This window comes from Pempheris klunzingeri, chromosome 6, assembly GCF_042242105.1.
Source record: "Pempheris klunzingeri isolate RE-2024b chromosome 6, fPemKlu1.hap1, whole genome shotgun sequence".
Lineage (NCBI taxonomy): Eukaryota > Metazoa > Chordata > Actinopteri > Acropomatiformes > Pempheridae > Pempheris > Pempheris klunzingeri.
In genome coordinates, this window is record NC_092017.1 from 19,511,780 (window position 1) to 19,532,122 (window position 20,343).

At 39.9% G+C, this 20,343-nt stretch overlaps 3 protein-coding genes across 3 annotated transcripts; 2 read left to right on the forward strand and 1 right to left on the reverse strand.

The window, feature by feature from the left end:
- Positions 1-492: 492 nt before the first annotated feature.
- On the reverse strand, positions 493-9,609 carry tmem38a (transmembrane protein 38A). The gene is made up of 6 exons (XM_070832695.1): positions 9,346-9,609; positions 4,755-4,911; positions 3,925-4,109; positions 2,380-2,467; positions 1,862-1,979; positions 493-1,203 (listed from the first exon to the last, which is right to left on the reverse strand). Exons 1-6 carry the CDS (start codon positions 9,467-9,469, stop codon positions 997-999), a joined length of 879 nt encoding a protein of 292 aa, XP_070688796.1. The 5' UTR covers positions 9,470-9,609; the 3' UTR covers positions 493-996.
- Positions 9,610-11,155: 1,546 nt separating this feature from the next.
- Positions 11,156-13,666, forward strand: smim7 (small integral membrane protein 7). The gene is made up of 5 exons (XM_070832569.1): positions 11,156-11,217; positions 11,454-11,495; positions 11,600-11,652; positions 12,029-12,119; positions 12,881-13,666. The coding sequence occupies exons 1-5, from the start codon at positions 11,192-11,194 to the stop codon at positions 12,894-12,896; spliced, it is 228 nt and encodes a 75-aa protein (XP_070688670.1). The 5' UTR covers positions 11,156-11,191; the 3' UTR covers positions 12,897-13,666.
- Positions 13,667-14,658: 992 nt separating this feature from the next.
- Positions 14,659-19,556, forward strand: LOC139202689 (mediator of RNA polymerase II transcription subunit 26-like). The gene is made up of 3 exons (XM_070832241.1): positions 14,659-14,916; positions 16,368-16,442; positions 16,538-19,556. The coding sequence occupies exons 1-3, from the start codon at positions 14,845-14,847 to the stop codon at positions 18,104-18,106; spliced, it is 1,716 nt and encodes a 571-aa protein (XP_070688342.1). The 5' UTR covers positions 14,659-14,844; the 3' UTR covers positions 18,107-19,556.
- Positions 19,557-20,343: the final 787 nt, after the last annotated feature.

Genomic DNA, 20,343 nt, shown 5'->3' on the forward strand with positions numbered 1-20,343 from the left:
TATTTAACACCAATAAACTTACTACAGTACTTTTAGTGAAGTAAAGGGCCTCATTACTTCATCCACCCCTATTATCAACTTTCAAAGTAAATGTTTTAATTTCAGGTTGAGTCCTGAATCCTGTTTCAAAAAATGAGAAACAATAAAATGTGTGTAGTTTTTATTGGAGATTTTAAATATACCAACGCAAATCATTTTCACTGAAGTTGCTTAAGGACAAAGATGTGCTGGAGCATCCTTTTTATAAAAAAAAAAAACAAACTAAGTCACTAAAAAACTTTAAAACACATTTTTTTTATCCAGTTATTTGACTTTGATCAGACATCTAAAAGCTGTTGATGTACTGTTGTAATATACTCTAATACATGCTGCCATGTCTACAACTGGACTGAACTGGATAAACTAAGAACTCAGATGTGACTATTTAGTATGAGTGGATAGTTTGCACAGAAATAAATGTCGATAAGAAAAGGAAATTAAAAACCAACAAGACACAGTTTTTCTCTTGATTTTATTTAAAGTCATGAAGTTGTCCTCATCTCAATGGAAAAAGCAGCAATGGTATTTCACATTATGCTTTATTCACATTTAAATTTCTGATTGAGAGTCACTCCAATTTGTATTTTCTATTCCTTTCTGAGCTGAAATAAGGTTTGGTGGACTGACACTCGGTAATATAACTACTGATGTGGAACAGACGCCGCCCTAAAACGACCACGCAGCTCCTACACGCAGATCACCGCACAGTGTCGAGCACAGATGCAGATGTTCACAAACACATAAATAAATAGGTTTGGGTTGAAGTGTAAAACATTTGCCGTGGTATTTACAGAGTTCTCGTGCTGTGTAAAATGCAGAAAGCACCATTTTGCTCTAATAGAAAGGGCCTCATTCGGTAAAACATCAAGCTGCCCCTTTCCCTAGAAAGGAATGGGATGTCCCATCATGTGGAGGCCATGATGGAGGCGAGTCAGATGCAGTGTTCAGCGCGGCGTCCTACTCGGCTTTCTTGGCCTTCCTCTTGCGAGCGCCTTCGCTCAGCTCCTCCTTGGTTTTGAGAGGTGAGGATGGGACTGCAGCGGCGGGGGGATGATGGTGGTCGTCCTCGGATCCTCCCAGAGGGGAGCCGAACAGCAGGTGGCACACCCAGGACTCGATGAGGGCGAAGGGGGAGCCGTGAGAGTGTCTGGCGGTCATCGCCACCTGAGGGATGATGGTGTCAGTTAGAGTTAGCTGATTTGGGGATAATTAAAGGGTAATTCAGTAATTTCACACATCACGAACAGAAGAAGTGTTACACGGAGTTTTAAGATGTAGGCATTTACCAGCCAGGGTTGTAATGGGAGATGCTATTGACAGGCATTATGGGAACTGTAGGAATCAGCACTTTTAGCTTGATTCATACCAGGGACAAAAAAAAATCAGGATATCTCAGCTTCTGCTGCATCGATTTTGATCATTCTGTTTTAAAATTGTCTCTTGCAAGCCGTCTTACTATCACTGTGGAAAATAAATAATAAATTGCTGGAACACCCATTTAAGGATGTATTTATGTAGCAGTCACATCTAATTACCAAATCATTAGACAGCAAATGTTTTACTGAGAGGGAGAATGTTTTTTCTCTCTCTAGCTTTATTAAACCAACATTTTCCCCCCAAACTTAGCCACTAACTTCTCTTAATGTGACAAACAAGTGAAATCGATGAGTTTAATTCCTGCTGTAATCACATAAACCTTTTTCACGCACTAAGAATGCATTCCTCTGGTTTGCAGCACAGCGCCGAATTAAAAGTTCAAGCTTGAAATAAATGAGAAAAGCAACACTGTCAACTACACTTCATACGGCAGCGCTGATCTCACCTTAGATGTGGCCATGAAGAGGGTGAAGACGAGGATGAGGGTGCTCTTGGACACTGGCAGCCAGTGAGCCTCCTGCAGGGTGAACAGGATGGCTCCGTACAGACTGGCTTTGGTTGGGCTGCAGAGACGAAAGACAAACTGTCAGTAAAATATCAAAACGTTCCTCTGGATAAGGTTAAAATACACTGATGTGAAGATACAGTCCAGGCAGGTTTTCTTATGGTTGATAACAGATTTTCATATGGCAGTGACATCATGTAAGTCGGGGACATTTGTCTACCAAGGTGCATTTTTTGATAAGAACACAAGAGGATGCTAAAGTCACAAAATTCACACGGTGGCTTCAACAAACCTGCTGTTTTTCTCAAAGGCACCAGCAGTGTTTTGTGTCCAATATTAGCCACAATAACTTTTTACGTCCTAGTTTTTTCTCAGAGTTTTGGTTGGAAACATCTACATGCTTGAGGAGGCAGTGATGAGGATTTTTCCCCCGTCAGCAGCAGGAAACACAGACTTACAATGACATGTTCAGGATCTCGTTGGTCTCGGGCCTCCACACACCACGCAGCAGCTGCTCAAAATTGGAAATAAGAGCCACTCCAGACCCTGCGAAGATAAAAATAGACAGCGGGAAAAAATGAGGACAGAAAAGTCTCTGTCTTGCGTGACTGCTCTTATCTGGCTTCAGCTTTTCTCCAACATTTTTTAACATGGACGACTGCAGGGTGTCACCATTGTAGCAGAGACAGTAGGGGGTAAGACTAGAACAACCCTTTATATACAATTCTGTGGATGTTTCTCTACTATTGGACAGTTTTACCGTGAAAAAAGTAGAGGAAATATGTGCTTTAGCTGTGCAGCAAAGACTAGATTTGAGGAAATCAGAGGTAAATGATAGACTATACAGTGTGTTACATACACATTATGAAGAATGAAGGCATGACTTTTCACCAATTTGCTCCTTCTAAAAGCATTTCTGGGTTCAAACATAAGCATTCATTCATGTTCATAGACATGTTTGGCATTTTTTTCTCTATATTTTCTTGAATTCCACAAAATGAAGTCAAACTCAGCTGAACAGCTTCTGAATTTATACATAACATTTCTATTATTTTCTGATATGAGTGGAAAATAAGTGAATCTGATATAAGTGGTTGGTTTTTCTCCCTACAGCTGTTTTCTCTGAGTGACTTGCTTACTTAAGAGCAAGCAAACAAACAGACTCTGACCACCGGCACTGTCTCATGAATGAAAGGCACATGTGTACGCCAATGTGCACATGTGCTTTTCATTCATGTTTAGCTGTGGCAGCTGTGTAGTTTGTTCTGTGTCTGTCACTGGTGTGGACAGCTGCCAGCACAGAGAACTGCAGGCTCACCGAGCAACAGTAAAGACTTTCCTCTGAAGCTGAAACTATAGTCAATCTACAATCAATCAATTAGTACATCATCAGAAATATCATTAAAGGCAATGGTTAATAATAGACAAACTATCCATGTCATTTATCAGGCAAAATGCTAAATATTCCCCAGTTCCTGCTTCTAGATTGTGAAGATTTGATGTTTTTCTTTGTTTTATGTGACAGTAAACTGAATATCTTGAGATTTTGGAGAGTCGGTTGGACAAAGTGAGATAAATGAGGCCATCACCTTGAGGTTTAGGGAATTGTGATGGTAATTTACAGACCAAACAATGAATCAACTGATTGAATAATAATAATAATTGTTAGGACTACTTTTTTGTAAAGGAAAGTATTTTCAGAGTAAAGTTACTGATGGTCTCCAAATCTAGTGACTAAAGTGGTGACTCTGGTCACACCAACAGTGTCCTTGAGAAACTGTGTTGTTTGTAGTCACTATAAATCTGTTTTTCATCTCTCATTCAGTGATATTAAATTGTTGATTGATTGTTGTGTGAATCAAAAAACCTACAACCTACAACTGTCTTGCTAATCTGAATAAAACACTGTAGTACTGCATTATTTATTACTAAGTTAAGAAGTTAATAACACCACCTGTCACACTGTACAAACACATTTACCTGCGAAACCACAAGACACTGACCTTTGACGTATCCAACGATGACCATGATGAAGAGGCCGTTGTGGTAGGCGTGGTGTGCGTGGTGAACACCAGCGGCGATCTTGCGAGTGCGGACGACTTCCTTCAGGCCAACCAACACCAGCTTGACGGGCAGGAAAGCCACACATTTATAGAAGAGGTTCAGTGGGCAGTAAAAGATGAGGTACCTGTGTTTGAATTTGACACAGACAGAGAAAGATGGTGGAGAAGAAGAATTAGAGTGCGAGAGACGGATGCTGAAAATCAAATATTCGGCTTTGTTTGCTTTGCTCTGCTTACAATGGAGGCGAATGGCAGCTGAAAATTAACATGGTGGACACTCTTCTCTATTCACTTTTGATAGAAATGTTCCCAGTGACTGAGATCTGTAGATTATCCTGAATGACTGGGACATTGTTTCTCAGAAGTAATCTTGCTTTGAGCCCTGCAAACTGAATTCCATGCACCTATTTTGATATTTAAAACCTTAAAAACACAAAAACAAATCTCCAGACACAGCTTCTGGTATGTGGGGGAAATTATTAATTTTCTTTTTAGATTTGGCTGAACTGATCCTTTAAAGACATGTTTCTTTCCCTGTGAAGAGCAGGAAAAGAAATTAATTAAAAGATTTTGAAGGGAATGAGCTCCCAACAGGGGTAGCGGTGGAGGTAAAGGGGGAAGAGGGAGGGGATAATTTTACATTTTTAAAAGTGTGATGAAAAGCTTGAATCTGAGCAGATCAGACGGTCTCATCCACAGGCCACATGTGACCTTAAAACATTAAAGCTCTTCCTTTATGAAGTGTCACATCGCTCTGAGTATTTTCTCACCAGACAGCTGAGGCCAGCAGGATGTGGCTGTTGTGCTGGAAATAGTCGAGGGGGCTGCTTCCAAGCATGATGTCTGCCAGGATGTAACTACCAAAGCAGTAGAGCATGGCACAGAGCCAGGAGGCCACGGGACTCCGGCGAGAAACCTCCACCGAGCCTGCAACGCAAACGAGGAGCGGTCAGAGACAGTGGGACACCGTATGTCATCATCATTAAAAAATGAAACTGAAAATGTGATTTTCCCTGCACATTTTCTTCCAACCTTAGGGAGGTGGAATAATTAAAAGCTTTTTTTCATTATGTCATTAAATATAATCAGCTCACTCAATTCATTATTTACAAAACTGTGTGAGAAAAATGGTTAATTATAATTGAATAATTAAAACAAAGAAGAAGACAAAATATTTGGTAAAAGGTTTTAGAAGATGCTGTGAGTGTGATTTAAAAATGTCAGACTCTGGTGACTCCTAAAGGTCGTTTTAAAAAAAAAAAGGCAGGTATGAATGCAAATTAATGTATTTGTCCTTAAATTGAATTTAAAAAACTGAATTGAACTGATCTGAAAAATGAAATTCAGTTATTAATTAATAAATGTAATGATTTGATGCTGATTTATTGTGAAGCTGCTTTGCAAACTACTCATGTGTTTTCTCAATAGGTCAATTAAAGTACCAATATTTATTACCCCCTGAAAAAAATAAAAACTACATCATTATTACAGCTTCCTCATTAATGACCTGCTAAATCCAAATGGCCTAAATCCTGTTTTAGAAGCTTTTCCACTCTGTGGCAACCTTTGTCGTTTTCTGGGAATCACAAGTGTCAGATTAAAAAGCAACACGAATGCTTATTTTAAAAACTTTTTGTGAGTTTCTACGGAGCAAAACTGTTAGCAATGACCTTCAAAAGCCATTATCAGTGGAACCCCTGTGTGTCTGTGTGCTGTATCTTTGTCCACACCCCGTCTCACGCCCTGATAATCGGCGTTTTTATCATAACCTAATATTGACTCAGGACGTCTACAGTCATTCACAAGTTGACAGTTTAACAACTCAACACATGAGTGTTTAGAGTGTGAAGACAGACAGCTCTTGACAATATTAAAACTGATTCTATGTTTTATACATGATAATGAAGTGAGTATTGTTTTTCTCTATACATAACATGTCATAAAGAAAACATTTAATCATCAGTGTGGCAGTGAATTATATTAAATGCCAAACATTTATACCGTCAATAGACATGACATCATGACATTCACACCAGTCAAAGAGGTCTACGCCCTGGTTTACTGAGGAAATATGTGCTCTGGGAGCAGGCGGTGGGATCACAAACGACATAAATCAAAGTTTTCTACCTCTTGAGGCGCAAGTTTGTACAAATGTTCCGTTCACTTAATGTTAGAACGTACAATCACCAATTAAACCTCTGTTCACTGCTAAAGTAACAATAGTAATAATAAGAATAATCCAACATTTTTTAGATTATTTTTTGGACTCTGTAGACAGACTTACTCCAAAGCAACCGTCTGTGAGTTGCTCATCCTTAACCTTTGTGATTACCATCAGACAGTGTGACTCTGCTGAGGCCTTTAAATCCAAACCTAAAATTTGCATGTTGGTCTTACTTCCATTTTCTCACCATTTTCTTGTTTTTCATTATCCAATTTCTTTTTCATTGTCCAATTCGAGAGTCTACGGATAGGCTGTCGTATGATACACAGACTGTTAATCCTTTTGGTGCAAACTGGTCATTTGTGATATTGGGTTACATGGTTTATCCACTTTTCTAGACCAAAATTTTACCTTTAGAAGTGCAGACGTGGTGGCAACAAAAAGCAGACCAACCTCTCTCTGTGTCATATCGCATTACATTTACCTGTATGGTGCCAAAATGTTGCAGCTGATTGCGATGGAGATCATTTTAACAGTTTTTTATGCTTTTATGTCGACAGCAATGAATCAAATTTCACAAACCGATTACATGTTTTGAATGTAAAATCTTAATCTGAGAAGTAACATGCTAAAATGAACATAAACGTAGTGGTGTAAAAAGTACAATATTTCACTCTGAAATACGGTGGAATACAAGTATAATGTACACAGCATAAAATGGAGATGCTTATGTGTACAAGTACCTCAGAAATGTAGTACTTTCCATCACTGCTGAGGTGTCCTGATATATAGAAACAACAAATTTAGGAGATGAACTCTAACAAGGCCAATTTTCCCTCCTATAATTCCTTAAATTTTGAATGAAATCTGTATGAACAAGACTGCGATCATGTCAGACAAACTATACCACTATTTTGTATTTGTAAAGCATGATATGATTTCAAGACGTTTTATGGGTTTTCTTAGAAGTAAAGACTTGCCGGTGTTACTACACTGTCAGAGACAACTCAGTAAATCGAGATGTGAACACAGCGCGGCTGCTTCACCGCACAAATCTCCAACAACAGGTGGGTGAGGGTGAGGGTGTCGTGGCGCGACCGCTGCTCAGTTTGAAAGCAATCTGATCCCGAGAAATGCCGCCCTATAAATATATTCTGCTCAACTGCTTCTCCTGCCTTGCAACTGTCGGGCCTGTCTTAACCTTTGACCCCCACACTTGTCTCTCCTCCCCCGCACACGCTGACCCCCTAAACACATTCATGTGCTTCTCTAACATGTGCTGCAACTCTCCACTCAGACACATGTAGGGAAATGTTGGCAGCATGAGACATTTGACTGTAAAATGTTCCTGAGATAAGGGCTCAGAGGTGGAGCGGCTGTTCAGTCCTCAGTCAGCATGTTGTAATTGTCCTTGGGCAAGACGCTGAATACAAAACTTCTCACAAAGCTCATCCACACACTCAATTCAGTGTGAGTGTGTGAATAAACAGTTTCCTCCTGTATGACTAGTGTGTGAATGTGAATGTAGTGTCAAAGGTATACAGCTGATATGATAAAGATAAACGTTTACAGTGTTGAAGTCGGCTTTGGAGGCCACATGTTACAGTGAGCCTGAGGTCTGGTGACATAATGGATTTTAATTCAACTCTAAAGCACACATGAAAGCTCATTGGTTCGATTTAAAAACAAGCACTCTGTCAGTGTTTTTGACCTCTTTTTCTTTTCATTTAACACAACATATAACAAAGGAAAGGAAAGTGAGACAATCCTCTTCACCTCAACTACTACTACTATGAGAAATACGAGTGTCGCTATAGTGTTGCACTGCCTTTAGGGACAGAAATAAACTAAGTGTATGCATGACTTAATGTACATGACACTGTAAACCAGAATAGATGAATGGAATAGTTAATTCAAAAAGAAAGCATTAATTCATTGTCTATTTCATGTAATTTCAATGGGTAGGACACTTAACACAGTGAGTTCCCCCTCATAGATATGACTAAAACTAACTAAAAAACTCATGTAGATAGAGGTTGATGTATTGATAGGGAAGAATAGTATTTTAGAGTGATATAATGTCTATTTAGTTTTTTAAGTTATCGCAGGGAGCATAAAAACTTGTTTCTAAAAGTTGTCAAATTGTCAGCACCCAAAAGTTTATTCATCTGACATGTAACTTCTCTGGGTTTGGTTTAGGGTTCATGAGCATCATTGTTGATGACTTTATTACATTTTTTTAACTTCCATGAAATATGTTGTACAGGCTGTTTTGGCGGGATTTAACTGACTACTTTCTGTAGATGTCTTTGGAGCTGTGAAAAACAGTTTCTAACAGATTTTCTTATGAGGTTGAGTTGTGTTTGTTGCTCCTGGCATCTTCACTCATGGGGAGCAATCAGTGACTAAACTTTCAAACCTGAGAGAAACCTTTTTTCATATAGGTGAGCAGAATTGAAGCTACGCGCTCCCAGGAACAACAACATCATGCTGCTCAACAGCTCATTTCTGTGTAACTAACAAACCCGACTGCAGCCTGAAAGTGTGCAGCAGTGGGGGCTTCACTGACACTGTCTATTTCAGGATCTTCTATTTATTGCCTAAGTCTCTGGAATGCACAGGCCTTTTTCTCAGGTTTCATCCTGCTCGGCCTCTGTCGCCCAAAGGAGTTAAATCTTGGAAAATATCAGGCTTTACCCTAAATTGGTTTAATCTGCTCCAGTGATTTCCTCAGTGAAAATGAGGCCAGGCTGCTGCAGCAACACACATTTGCTCACACCTTGTAAGCGGAGCTGCAAGTGCTCCTGCCAGGGTTTATGTAACAGGTCACACTTTATAAGGATGTGGTGCTGTACAGATAACAGCAACAGAAAATCCCTTTAGGGGATATTACAGCAATATAGAGAAAATAACATTACTTAACACATTTCTAAGATGGGGATCCAATATTTAAAACCTTTAGGACTTTATAAGGAATTTGATGATAAAGGCTTGCATGTAGATGTTATATTCATGTGTAATTTTAGATATATATTTACTTTGTGTTGTTGCAGGATGCGGAAATGTGTGTTTAAGTACAGGTCTGGTGAGTGTGGACCTGCCAAAATAACAAACCGCGTTTACATGTATAATAACATTGAAATAATGAAGCATGCTCTTAATCTGAAGGCGAGCAGAAAAGTGTAAACCTCACTCACCTGGCTCATACTTGAGGTAGAGAATGGACACGATGTAATAAGCGAGATCAAACACAGGAAACATTCCCATTTTAGAGAAAGCTTGGGCATAATCGCCCAAATTAAGAACTGCCAACACGTCCATGTTGCCTGTCTGACAACCAGCGGATCCCTGTTTTCTTTCTTTTTTTTTTTTTAAATCCAACTGCGCAGTCTGGATCAGAAAGCCCCCCCAACCCGGTCCAGCGACTCTCCACCAAGCCCCCCGGTCTGGACAGTGAAAGCCTGTGACACTCAAGCCCTCCTATTAATATCACTCATCTCCACAGCCTCAGTATCATCATCATCATCATCATCTGCGCCCCGGGCCAGCTGCTCCGCTTCTTTAGGCGACATGTCAGCTGCAAGACATCTAAAAACAAAAGCCTGCTGTGTCTTCATCCCAACGCGCTGTTAGAGGAGACCAGAGTCCAGAGTTTAGCGCGGATTCAGTTTCAGTGGCTCTCTCATAGAAACGCACACAATCCGGATCAGATCCTGCACCGGGGCTGACTCACGGCCACACAATGATCGACTCTAATCCCAAACAGCTCAGCAACATTTGGTGATATCACCGGCTGTTTACATTCCTCCAGATGATGCACAAATGTTATGGGTAAAGGTGATGTGAAACCAAACCTCCACAAATAAACATCTACCCGAGTTCACGGGCTGTAAGATTCATTAATGCAATTCTATTTTTGCTTCTAGGTTTTTTTTTAAAGAGAATAATAAGCGGTGCAGCCTCCTCTCTCACCATTAGGAGGCGCCAAAGCCACAGCATTGAAAACCTTCTATCTCCAAAATGTAAATACATGTAAATAAACGTGCTGATAGAAACGAGGAAGTGCACTTATCATCCACCTAAAATGCCCTTCCCACCCTTTACTAAAGCCTCTATTGAGTATTCTATTTCATTGTATCTTAATTAAAAACATCTTTTAGCTTTTCACAAGTGTGTCAGCCAAAGGAACACGTGGCAAATCAGATTATTCAGATTATTTAAAAGCAAGAAGATCCCCAAAACTGGTATTTAAAAAAGTGTCCACCTGACATAAATTAATGCAGTTCTGACCATTTGTCACTGTCAAACAGGTTGGAGGTGCCTATACTTAGTTTTTGTTTGTATATTTTCTTATTTCTTGTTTTTAATTTGTATACATTTACAAACGTACATTTCAAAAGTACATAGTTCAATATTTCACTGAATGTCAGAACGTAAGTAATTATTGCTTGCTTTTCTAGCCTCCTTTTCTAAAGTTAAAAAAAGACAAAAATGGAAACTGAAATAAGGAATGGCCCACAAAATAGTTCAAGAAGCCACAACGTGAACTAGTCTTTAAAAGTGGCGATAGTATCCACACATAAGTAACACAAATCAACAAAGAGGCTAAAAATAGAATTAAATAGCAGTAAATCCACCTCTGCTGGTCTGAATTTACCGCTGCTCTTACTTTTGTCTGCAGGTGGCGCAAGTTGCTCAGGTATAGTATAATACCCTGATGTCTCTATTTCCTAAATTTGGTCTTTCAGGCAGACATCCTAAAGTGTAGTACGACTCCTTTCCATACACTGTATGTCACTCACCCCAACCATGCCTCTACGTGGCCTTTACTATCAATTATTGCTATAACTTAAACCAAATGTAATCATTTGAATGGTGGAGAAGAGCACCAGAGTCATACGGATGGCAGGAAGAACCTGGCAGTTAAATTTCAGGGGAACAACACCAACCACGCATACGCCTCAGGGCACTGAAACCTGATTGGTCACATCACTGATTGCGTAAACGAACACGGAAGTGAGGCGCTTCTGTGATGTGAACAAAATGATTGGAGATCTGTTGATATTCGGGTAATTTGATCGGTTTTGTTTGTTTGTTTTCACATAATGATACACTTTTGTTTTATAGAAATGTTTTATGCTGTGTTATTGTGCACTGTCTTGTTAGTAAGGTGGCGGTCTTTCCAGCTAAATAACGAACTAGCTCCGAGCTAACGCCAGCTCAGCAGCTAGCTAACGTTAGCTCGGCAGGCATAATAGATAACACCATGACCTGTCAACAAACAGTGTGTCTCTGTTCTCTCTAGGACCTTAATGGTGAATGCAGGAGCTGTGCTGAATTTCAAGCTGTAAGTATTAACGTTACTGTCACGGTCATTAAAACCCTCACATCAGAGCCACAAAGCAAAAAATAAACACGTCAGTCAGCTGGTTAACTGTGGATGTTTTGCAGCAAAAGGAAGGAGTCCCAAGGATTTGGAGATGAGTCCAGAGCACCCACAACAGGTGTGTGTGTATTATATACTTATTGGGGTCAGTAAACTGGGAGATCACCGACAGTATGGGGCACACAGTGTTGTGTGGGGCCATTTGGATGGACCCCACTGGGAAAACAACCTTTTATGGAACTATAGTATTGTTATTGACAAAACTAGTAGTGTCAAAAAAATAGTTTGGTGATAGTTAATGCTATGGTAAGGGTAAGGGTCAGGGTTAGGTTAGTGATTCTCAGTTACAGTATATGTGTCTATGGGAATTCCCTATAGGGATAGTGAAACATACCTGTGTTTGTGTGTGTTAGAGTGATATGGGGGGCTCACTAGTATCTGCAGGACTAAAAGCATTGCCACTAAAAGCAATGACCAATCAGCCTGTCTTTCAGGTGACAACATCAGAGAGTTTCTGCTCAGCCTGCGATACTTTCGGATCTTCATCGCTCTGTGGAATATCTTCATGATGTTCTGCATGATCCTGTGAGTAAGAGTCGAGTGGCTGTAGACATGTAATGGTTGCATTTGATGGGTAACAGGGCACAGCATTTTCAGAAATGCTTTAAATGAAAAGTACACGTTGAGCTACATTGTTACATCAGCTCAGTTGTTTTTTTATTCATTACAATGAACACTGTATTTTAGTTTGTCTCATTCCTTCATACACCATCTTTCTGTTGTAAATGCTCACTAAAGCCTCAAATGTGCATCAGTCAGTGTCTTAAAATAGCCCTAAACAGTTTACACAATTTTTATTGTTAAAAACTACAATAAAAAAAAACACACAAGGTTTGGCACTGCTGTCACTCTCAAATTAACTGACAAATCTTCTAGTACACGGACCTACACTTGACAACAACTAGGTTATTGTTTTCTGATGCTGTTAAAATGTTTATTCATTGCAGTAATGTTTCTGCTACAAATTAATTGACTCATGAAATACTGTTTCTGTCACAGGATCTACATATATCCCATTAAGAAACACACAGAATGATTTACATTGTTAGTCAATTTTCAATTTACTTCTAGTAGGAATATGAAAATACTTAACAGCGTGTGATATCTGGTACACATTAGTTATTTTGTTATTTATATTCTCATGTCTCTCTTTCATTCTGCTTCTTGTGCTTCAATTTGCTTCGTTTTATTTCCTGCATTTCCCACAATACTTTTTAGATAAATCATAGAAATATGCTGTGAACTTGTTGCACATCTAACTGGCTGAATGTCTTCTACCCTCACAGATTGTTTGGATCGTGATCAACATTTGAGGAGACTGGAGTTCCATCAGGATCCCAACATGGATGCTATAAACTTCTCCTTGATAGGACTTTGCTGTTATTTTGCCCATTTTTAACTGTAATGATGCTCAGTTTTCTTTACAATCCCAAACCATAGATCTACTTCTGGTTGCACAGGAATTTATGAATCACTGTATTTATTTTGTCCTACAGAAGTTGTTATATTTACTCTAATTTTTAAGCTGTAACTTCACCATTACCTTTGCTGCGTATATGTTGTCTTGTGCCCTTAAGCCTCATTATAGAACCTGAGCTGTTCTCCAGTATGTTATTTTGTTTATTAGAGAAAAACTAGGGTTGAAAAATGATGGACAGCCCTCACTAACAAAACAGAAAATATTTTTTCTGTGGCTTGTTACTTAGACTGTACATCATCCTTTAAGGGCCCTGATCCGCCCTAAATCCTCACATATGACTACAGTAATCAGAGCTTGTGGTGAAGCTTTGGACTCCCTAAGATCATTTTGCTTAAATGTTCTTTTATCCATTTTATTTGCTCTGCCTTTAGAGTTCACATTGATTCAATAGACAAGTCAAAATGATCGCTGTCACTAAATAAACTCTACATTTCCTCTGTTGGTGATAAACATCTTAAGAATTTCTCATCACTTGTTCTGCTCCTCTGTGTGTCAGTATGGAGTATTTTAATGCAGCCTCTCAGATTTAATTTTTTAAAACTCTGGGGCACATGCGCTGTAAGTAAATGTATATGCATTATAATGTAAATGTGTGTCCTTATTCTTAAAAATTAAAATACGCATTTTTCTTATCCAGTGTCTGTTGATTGACTTGAATGTTTGTTAGTGTCTATTGGCGTGAGAGTCACAGCGATCTGATTGCCTCAGGAGGCAGTTCAGGTTATTGGTCATGAGGAGACACATTATGATGAAACACATTAAATACAATCATTAAATACAGTCAATGTTGTTATTCATGATTCGCTGATGGCATGATACTTCTTCCTAATCATAAAATGTACATACTAACTATACAGTATATTCTTAATTGTACAGTTTTGTTTGTTGCAGTTTTATACATGAAAGATATTTTTTCACACAAAAAAAGTGAAGTGGTGGCCCGGCTCAACACATTCCCCCACGCAGACCCAAATTATTACCTGGGTGTATATGTGAATATTCATAGAAATTTTGTTGCATGCTATCCAGACTATTAGAAAATTTGTATTTTGCTTTTTATTAATTTACTTATTTACTTAATTGTGTCTTTGTTTTCCTCATATAGTTATGTATATACAATTATTTATAAATTTATTTTCATTCATTCATTATACAAATCATTTATATGTTTTTTCCCTTATTTTGATCCTATAGCAACATAGCTCATAAAACTTTTCTACCAAAATGCTCCTTTAATTGAAAAACAATTGCAATGCATAGAAAATAATTATGTGTAGGGGTGAAAGTATCGTTATCTTTATGGCAAACAGACCTCAAATAAAACTAATAAATAAATAAATAAATATATATATAATAAAAATAAATATATAATAAATTAAATATAAATAAATAAAAAAATTGAAAAGAAATGAAACTCAGAAAATGGTGAACGTGAACAATCAGTTACGTAAACTCTCCCATCATGCTTTGCGCCAGCGCTTCACAAAAAGCCCGACTAGAAGCGGGAGGAGGAGGCGGAGGAGGAGGAGGAGGCTACCGGCCGAGGAGGGGTAGCCGATCCCCACAGAGGATTTTCCACTTCTCTTCGTCCTAGTCATCAAATCGTGGCAGCGGCGAATGAAAAACGGCGATAAAAGCATCATAAAACATGATGCTCTGCCCCGCGGAGGATCTTCCGTCGGGCCTGTGAGTGTCGGCAGGTTCCCACCCGCCGCCTCCTCGGGGGATTCTGCCGTCTGAGTCCGCTCTGACCCGCGACACCGCCAGGCGATGACAGCGGCTACAGCCACTCCGCAGGTGATGAGAGACCGGCTGCTACAAGCCATCGACGGCCAGAGCAACGTGAGTATATCCGCTGGTTTCCAAAAGGACGAGCTGGTCGACAGGGAAGGCAGACAACAAGGCCGAGCCGACTAAGGCTAGCCACAGCGGGGTTGACAAAGTGGGGCCAGTCAGTGTGTGGCGAGTTAGTATTTGCTTGCTAATTAGCCTGCTAACATCACTAGATAGCGAAAGTAACTAATGCCAGGCATTCAAGAGCCAGGCGCTATGTTTGTGCACATTAAAATGCACAGAGCTCCAGGATTGGAGACAAAACTGAGCTACCAGGTAGGAAGTGTAACTCTGCAGGCAGGATCCCATGGTGACAGAGGCATTCAATAAGAACAAGGCTTCACATTCATTCAATTAACATCTACACCCTTAACCTCCATACAGCTGATGAGAGTGCCGTGGTGTGTTGCAGCACACTTCAAAGATTGGTAAAAATCTATGAAGCAGCCAGGCTGAAGGTTTGACACTATGACACGTTACCAAACTTTTGCAGGATGCTGTCCAGTTCTTCTGTGCCAGTGATATTGAAAAGTACTGTAAAAATACCACGACAATCTCATCAACTTGAATAACTGAAGCTAGAGATGTTTGATGTGTCAACTTGAGGAAATGTAAGTATGACTTCTGCTGTATATTGTACTGCTGTAGGTAAAGGTTTAAGCACATAACCTAATGAGCTGATGGCTTTGCTTCAAGCTATCTTCTCTACATATTAAACAAACCAGACAAGCAACTCTCTACTGTTATGAGTGGCTGACATGAATTTCCCTTCATAATAATATCCACATCATAATGACTGGCTAAATCCAGGTACCTCATTACATTGGTGCAGAAATCCTAAATGAAAAGAAATCCACTATTGCCGTAAAGCAGTCCATCACTACCAGGGATGTTAAAGGGGTAGCTACCACAGTCGGTATCAGAATCAGCTTTATGTTCACACATAAAAGGAATCTGACTTCAGTTTTTCATTGTTCTAAATGTACTTTAACAGAATAGACATACAAACAAGGACAGCAGTGTATTAACAGTACGGTAGATACATTTACATTAACTGATAGTATGCGTGTATCGTAATAACACCCAACAGTAGTTGGTGCAGAGCAGGCCCACGCTAAAGTGAGCGGGCCACTATGATCAGATTTGTTTCCTTCTACCGTACTTGCAGATGTGACTTTGTCTTGTAGTGGGATAAAATGACACATTTGCATGCAATCTCAGTTCGTCATATTGAGCCTGAAACCAGTATGAGAACATTGTCTCTTGACAAACAGGTGCACATTTGAAAGCCTATTCAAATTATGCTCTGACCTTCTAACAGCCTTTCTTTCACTCTCTGTAGAATGTATGCATATTGGGTATTGCATATTACAAGCAGGTGTTCCCAGACACTGTTGTTGTTATGTTGACAACATTATAATGAGGGTTGTGTTATATAATCTTGCGTGTCTTCTCAGCAGATATGCAACATGGTGGTAGTTATCGAGGTGATCTCATTTTTGGAGAAGTATCCCATCACCAAAGAGGCACTGGAGGTAGGTTCTATTCAGCCATAAAGTATGCGCATTGAAAGTAAAATGGAGTTGTATCCAGTCAAGTCACTGTTGACATCGATCTTATCTCCTTAAAGGAAACCCGTCTTGGCAAGCTCATCAACGATATCAGGAAGAAAACCAAGAACGAAGACCTCGCCAAAAGGGCCAAGAAGCTCCTGCGAACCTGGCAGAAGCTAATTGAGCCAGAGAGGGGAGAGGTGTTGTCCAAAGGACAAACTGGTGCATCATGGTCTTCCAATGGTGGTGCTCATCCCTGCATCTCTGCTCCAGCTGCCACCACACCATCAGGTAAAACAGGCCCAGAGTTGAAGAACAGAAATGACTTCAACAACTGCTACTCACCAAGGGTGGAAAAACTGAACAACCGGAAACGCAAGGGTGACCAGAAGGAAGGACCGCTCTTACCAGCCAAGATTCCCAAAACGACTCTACAAAACTCCAAACAGCTGCCGACCAATGGAATTGGTGGTAGCTCTGAAATTTTTACAGACACTCGTGCACATCAGCCATTAGACAGGGAGACACCTGAGCCTTTGGATAATGACAGACTAAATAAAATCCCTGTCAACGCTGTAAAACCTCATCCAAGTGCCCCGGGATACAGCAAGCCTCCCAGCACGTCCTCTTTGCTAAAAGCATCGGTCCTGCAGCAGCAAGCTAGACAGGAGCAAGCTGCCTCTGGGGGGCAGTATCGACCCAAAAGCCCACGCAGTTCCTTGCACAGTTCTCACACTCCAAAGCAGGATGTTGGTGTTAAACAAACTGCTCCACAAGCATGGAGCCTTTCTAGCCCCCCTGTGAGGCCTGGGTCTGTGGACACCCCTGGGCTGGGGCCTTCCCCTCAGTCTGTCAGCGTTTTTGTTCAGGGTTTGCACACTGACAGTTCATGGTCTGCAGATTTGGACTCCAAAGGCAGGCCTCCCAATACATCACTTCTTAACTCCTATGCCTCCTCCTGTAGTGATGGGGTCAGTTTGGAAGATGATGATACTGTTAGCAACACAGGGAAAAGGAAAGGGCAGAAATACAGGCTTAAGGACAATGTGGTGAATATAGATGCACACACTGTAGAAGTTGGTACTAAACCAGTCAGGTTAAAAGACAGGAGACTGACATTTGACCCTGTAACAGGACAGATCAAACCCTCCATGCATAAAGAGTCTTGTCAGGAGGAGGAGGTCAGACTGGGCAACAGACCCGAATTTCAGTGGCCAGAACAGCCGAAGCAGAATCCACCGGTTCCTCCCAGTCCCTTCCAGCAGACAGACTGGAAAGAGCTATCAAGGAGCGAAATCATCCAGTCGTATCTTAGCCAGCAAAGCAACGTGCTGACGTCGTCGGGCACCCATACCCCTGGCGCACACTTTTTCATGACAGAGTTCTTCAAAAAAGAGGAACATCAAAACAAAGATGCCAAGAAGACACACGCGCTGGCTCCAGAGCTCCCAGCCAGGGATTTACCGGGAGTCAGCAGAGAGATCATCGATGAAGACCTGAACAGATTACACACACAACACTGGTCTGGGGTTAACGGTTGCTATGACACAAAGGGTAGCTGGTATGACTGGACAGAGTGCATCTCCTTGGACCCACACGGAGATGAGAGCAGGTTGAACATTCTGCCGTACATCTGTCTGGATTGAAACTGGGGTTGGATTTCTGAATTGGAAGCTGCCTTTGTCGTATAGCGGAGCAACTGTGCACGTGTGAAGGCACCTCTTTTATGTGTACGCTGCCATTTTGCCCCATTGGTGAAAGTGGTGTCTGTGTGCTGCCTGCTTGGGTGTGTGTGTGTGAAGCACAGAGGGTGTAATCCGTGATTTTTATGAGTTTGTGAACATTGTGTGAGGACAGCATGAAGGAAAAAGGCTATGCATTATCTGACCATTCAGTTGTTGGTGTTCAGTAACTGTACAGATGGAGTTTCCAATAACCTCCCATCCCTCGTATGGGACAGGACTTCACATTAAACTACACTGCTATATTTTATTCGTCTCATGTTATACACATGCCTCGTGGAATGTGACTTTACTGTTTGTTTGGCATCCATTTACATTTAGTTCACAGTCCAGTTTAGTAACATTTTATGTTTTGATGCTGTGACTGGATTAACTGTATCACCTTTTAAACTGTAAAGCTACATAATTGGAGCAGAATCCAACAGATGCATCTAACAATCAGGTTTTCGTTGCCATGTGCTCATGTCTTTGAACAAGCCCGTTTAGCTGTTTTAAAGCTGAAATGAGTGCTTCCTTCAAGTCTCTATCCTCATTAACATCAGTATTAACATCTAACTATCAACTGTCTGTGCTGTGAAAAGCATTTATCACCCCTTGGGACTGCTGTTCCTCCCCATTGCACAATTGTCTCATGCAACTTTTAGCAGAAAGAGTAACTGAAATCAGTTTTAAAACATTTGAATATTTTTCATGTGTTGTGAGGTTCGAATGCAGTTAAATAAAGCGATCTGAAACTGCCAGATGTGACTGTGCAGTTTGAGGTGAGAGAAAGGAAGGCTTGTATTGTGCTCCAGCAATACACACTGATAAAGAAATGTGGCTGTCATGTATGATATTTATTTACATATTAATTTTAAGATTTTTATACATGTCCAGACTACACTAAACAATTTTTGTCATTTCTTTATTCATAGTTGGTTCAGTGATGCAGCAGCGACTTTCCAACCTACTCTGCTGATACACCAATCTACCTTACACAAGAAAACTCTCGAAAATGACACATTTTGATGATGTGAATTAATTTTATTGTATACTTGCCTTTGCCCTTTATTGTGTATTTAGGTTGTAAAATATGAATTGAAATGGCAGAGCAGATTATGCTACTAGCTTGCATCTTTGTACTGTCAGGAAGAACTGAGATATAAATTGACATGCTGGACAAAGTACTTAATGTCATTCCTTTAGATATTTTTTGCCTTATGGAAACCTGTGTTTTCCCTAAAGACAGAGCCTTAGTGAATGTACAGAAATTAGCCTTTTGTGTTCAGTCGAATGCAGAAGAGAACATATTTGCTACTTCGTCCTTTAAGTGGACATGTTTATGTGTTAATAAAAAAAACTGAAGCAATTGTGATTATCTTGTCTCTGGCTCTTTGCTATTACACTTAGTAGATTAATTGACAAATTCATCTGTGTTGTTCCTACATGCTAGATTAATTTTGATTAATTCCCAGGATACCAAGAACCTTTTTTGAGACGATCTTCCCATCACCAGGGTGATGGTGCCGCATGTGTATAAGGCCACCAGTAGCTCCACAACCTTAGCTACATTTTTGTTTTAATTTGTCTTTTTGCCTGTATTACTGAAGCACAAATTGCTCATGAAAGCGTGTACTTAGTTGTGCAACCCTGTGTTGTAGAATGACAACTAAATGAACTTTGAACCTGATCAAAAAAATTAACAATTACTCATACACTCTCTTCTGTAAGTTCTAACTAAACTATTTTAATAATTAATTGTTATTTTACATGCAAAAATACCAAACATATCCTAGTGCCACCTTCTCAATTATGTGTATCTGCAGCTTTTCTTTGTCTGATTTGATGATAAAGTGAATATCTTCAGATTTTTGGGCTGTTCAGACAAAACAAACAATTTCACGGCCATTGATGACATTGTTTTAGGCATAGATAACAGTTTTCTGACATTTTATAGACCAAACCATTAACTTACAATAAAAAAATGATGATTGGTTGCAGCACTTTCTACCATATTAGCTCTTTCAGATTGAGATTTCACCTGGCTCTACCCTGTCTATCTTGATAGTCAGACAAAAACGTTATGAAAAGCGGCATTATGAGATAAAACACCAATTAGAAAAATGGAGTGAAATTAAAACAGACTTTAGAAAAAAAAGACA

What these genes read in the sequence shown, in the direction of transcription:
- tmem38a (XM_070832695.1), bottom strand. Translation starts at nt 9,469, where the DNA reads ATGGACGTGTTGGCAGTTCTTAATTTGGGCGATTATGCCCAAGCTTTC. An exon ending in GAGATCCTGAACATGTCATT is followed by an intron (nt 1,980 to 2,379) that starts GTAAGTCTGTGT and finishes TCGTCTCTGCAG; the next exon opens with CCCAACCAAAGCCAGTCTGT. An exon ending in TCTTCATGGCCACATCTAAG is followed by an intron (nt 1,204 to 1,861) that starts GTGAGATCAGCG and finishes ATCATCCCTCAG; the next exon opens with GTGGCGATGACCGCCAGACA.
- smim7 (XM_070832569.1), top strand. Translation starts at nt 11,192, where the DNA reads ATGATTGGAGATCTGTTGATATTCGG. An exon ending in GGAGATCTGTTGATATTCGG is followed by an intron (nt 11,218 to 11,453) that starts GTAATTTGATCG and finishes TGTTCTCTCTAG; the next exon opens with GACCTTAATGGTGAATGCAG. An exon ending in GTCCAGAGCACCCACAACAG is followed by an intron (nt 11,653 to 12,028) that starts GTGTGTGTGTAT and finishes CCTGTCTTTCAG; the next exon opens with GTGACAACATCAGAGAGTTT.
- LOC139202689 (XM_070832241.1), top strand. Translation starts at nt 14,845, where the DNA reads ATGACAGCGGCTACAGCCACTCCGCAGGTGATGAGAGACCGGCTGCTA. An exon ending in CCATCGACGGCCAGAGCAAC is followed by an intron (nt 14,917 to 16,367) that starts GTGAGTATATCC and finishes TCTTCTCAGCAG; the next exon opens with ATATGCAACATGGTGGTAGT. An exon ending in TCACCAAAGAGGCACTGGAG is followed by an intron (nt 16,443 to 16,537) that starts GTAGGTTCTATT and finishes ATCTCCTTAAAG; the next exon opens with GAAACCCGTCTTGGCAAGCT.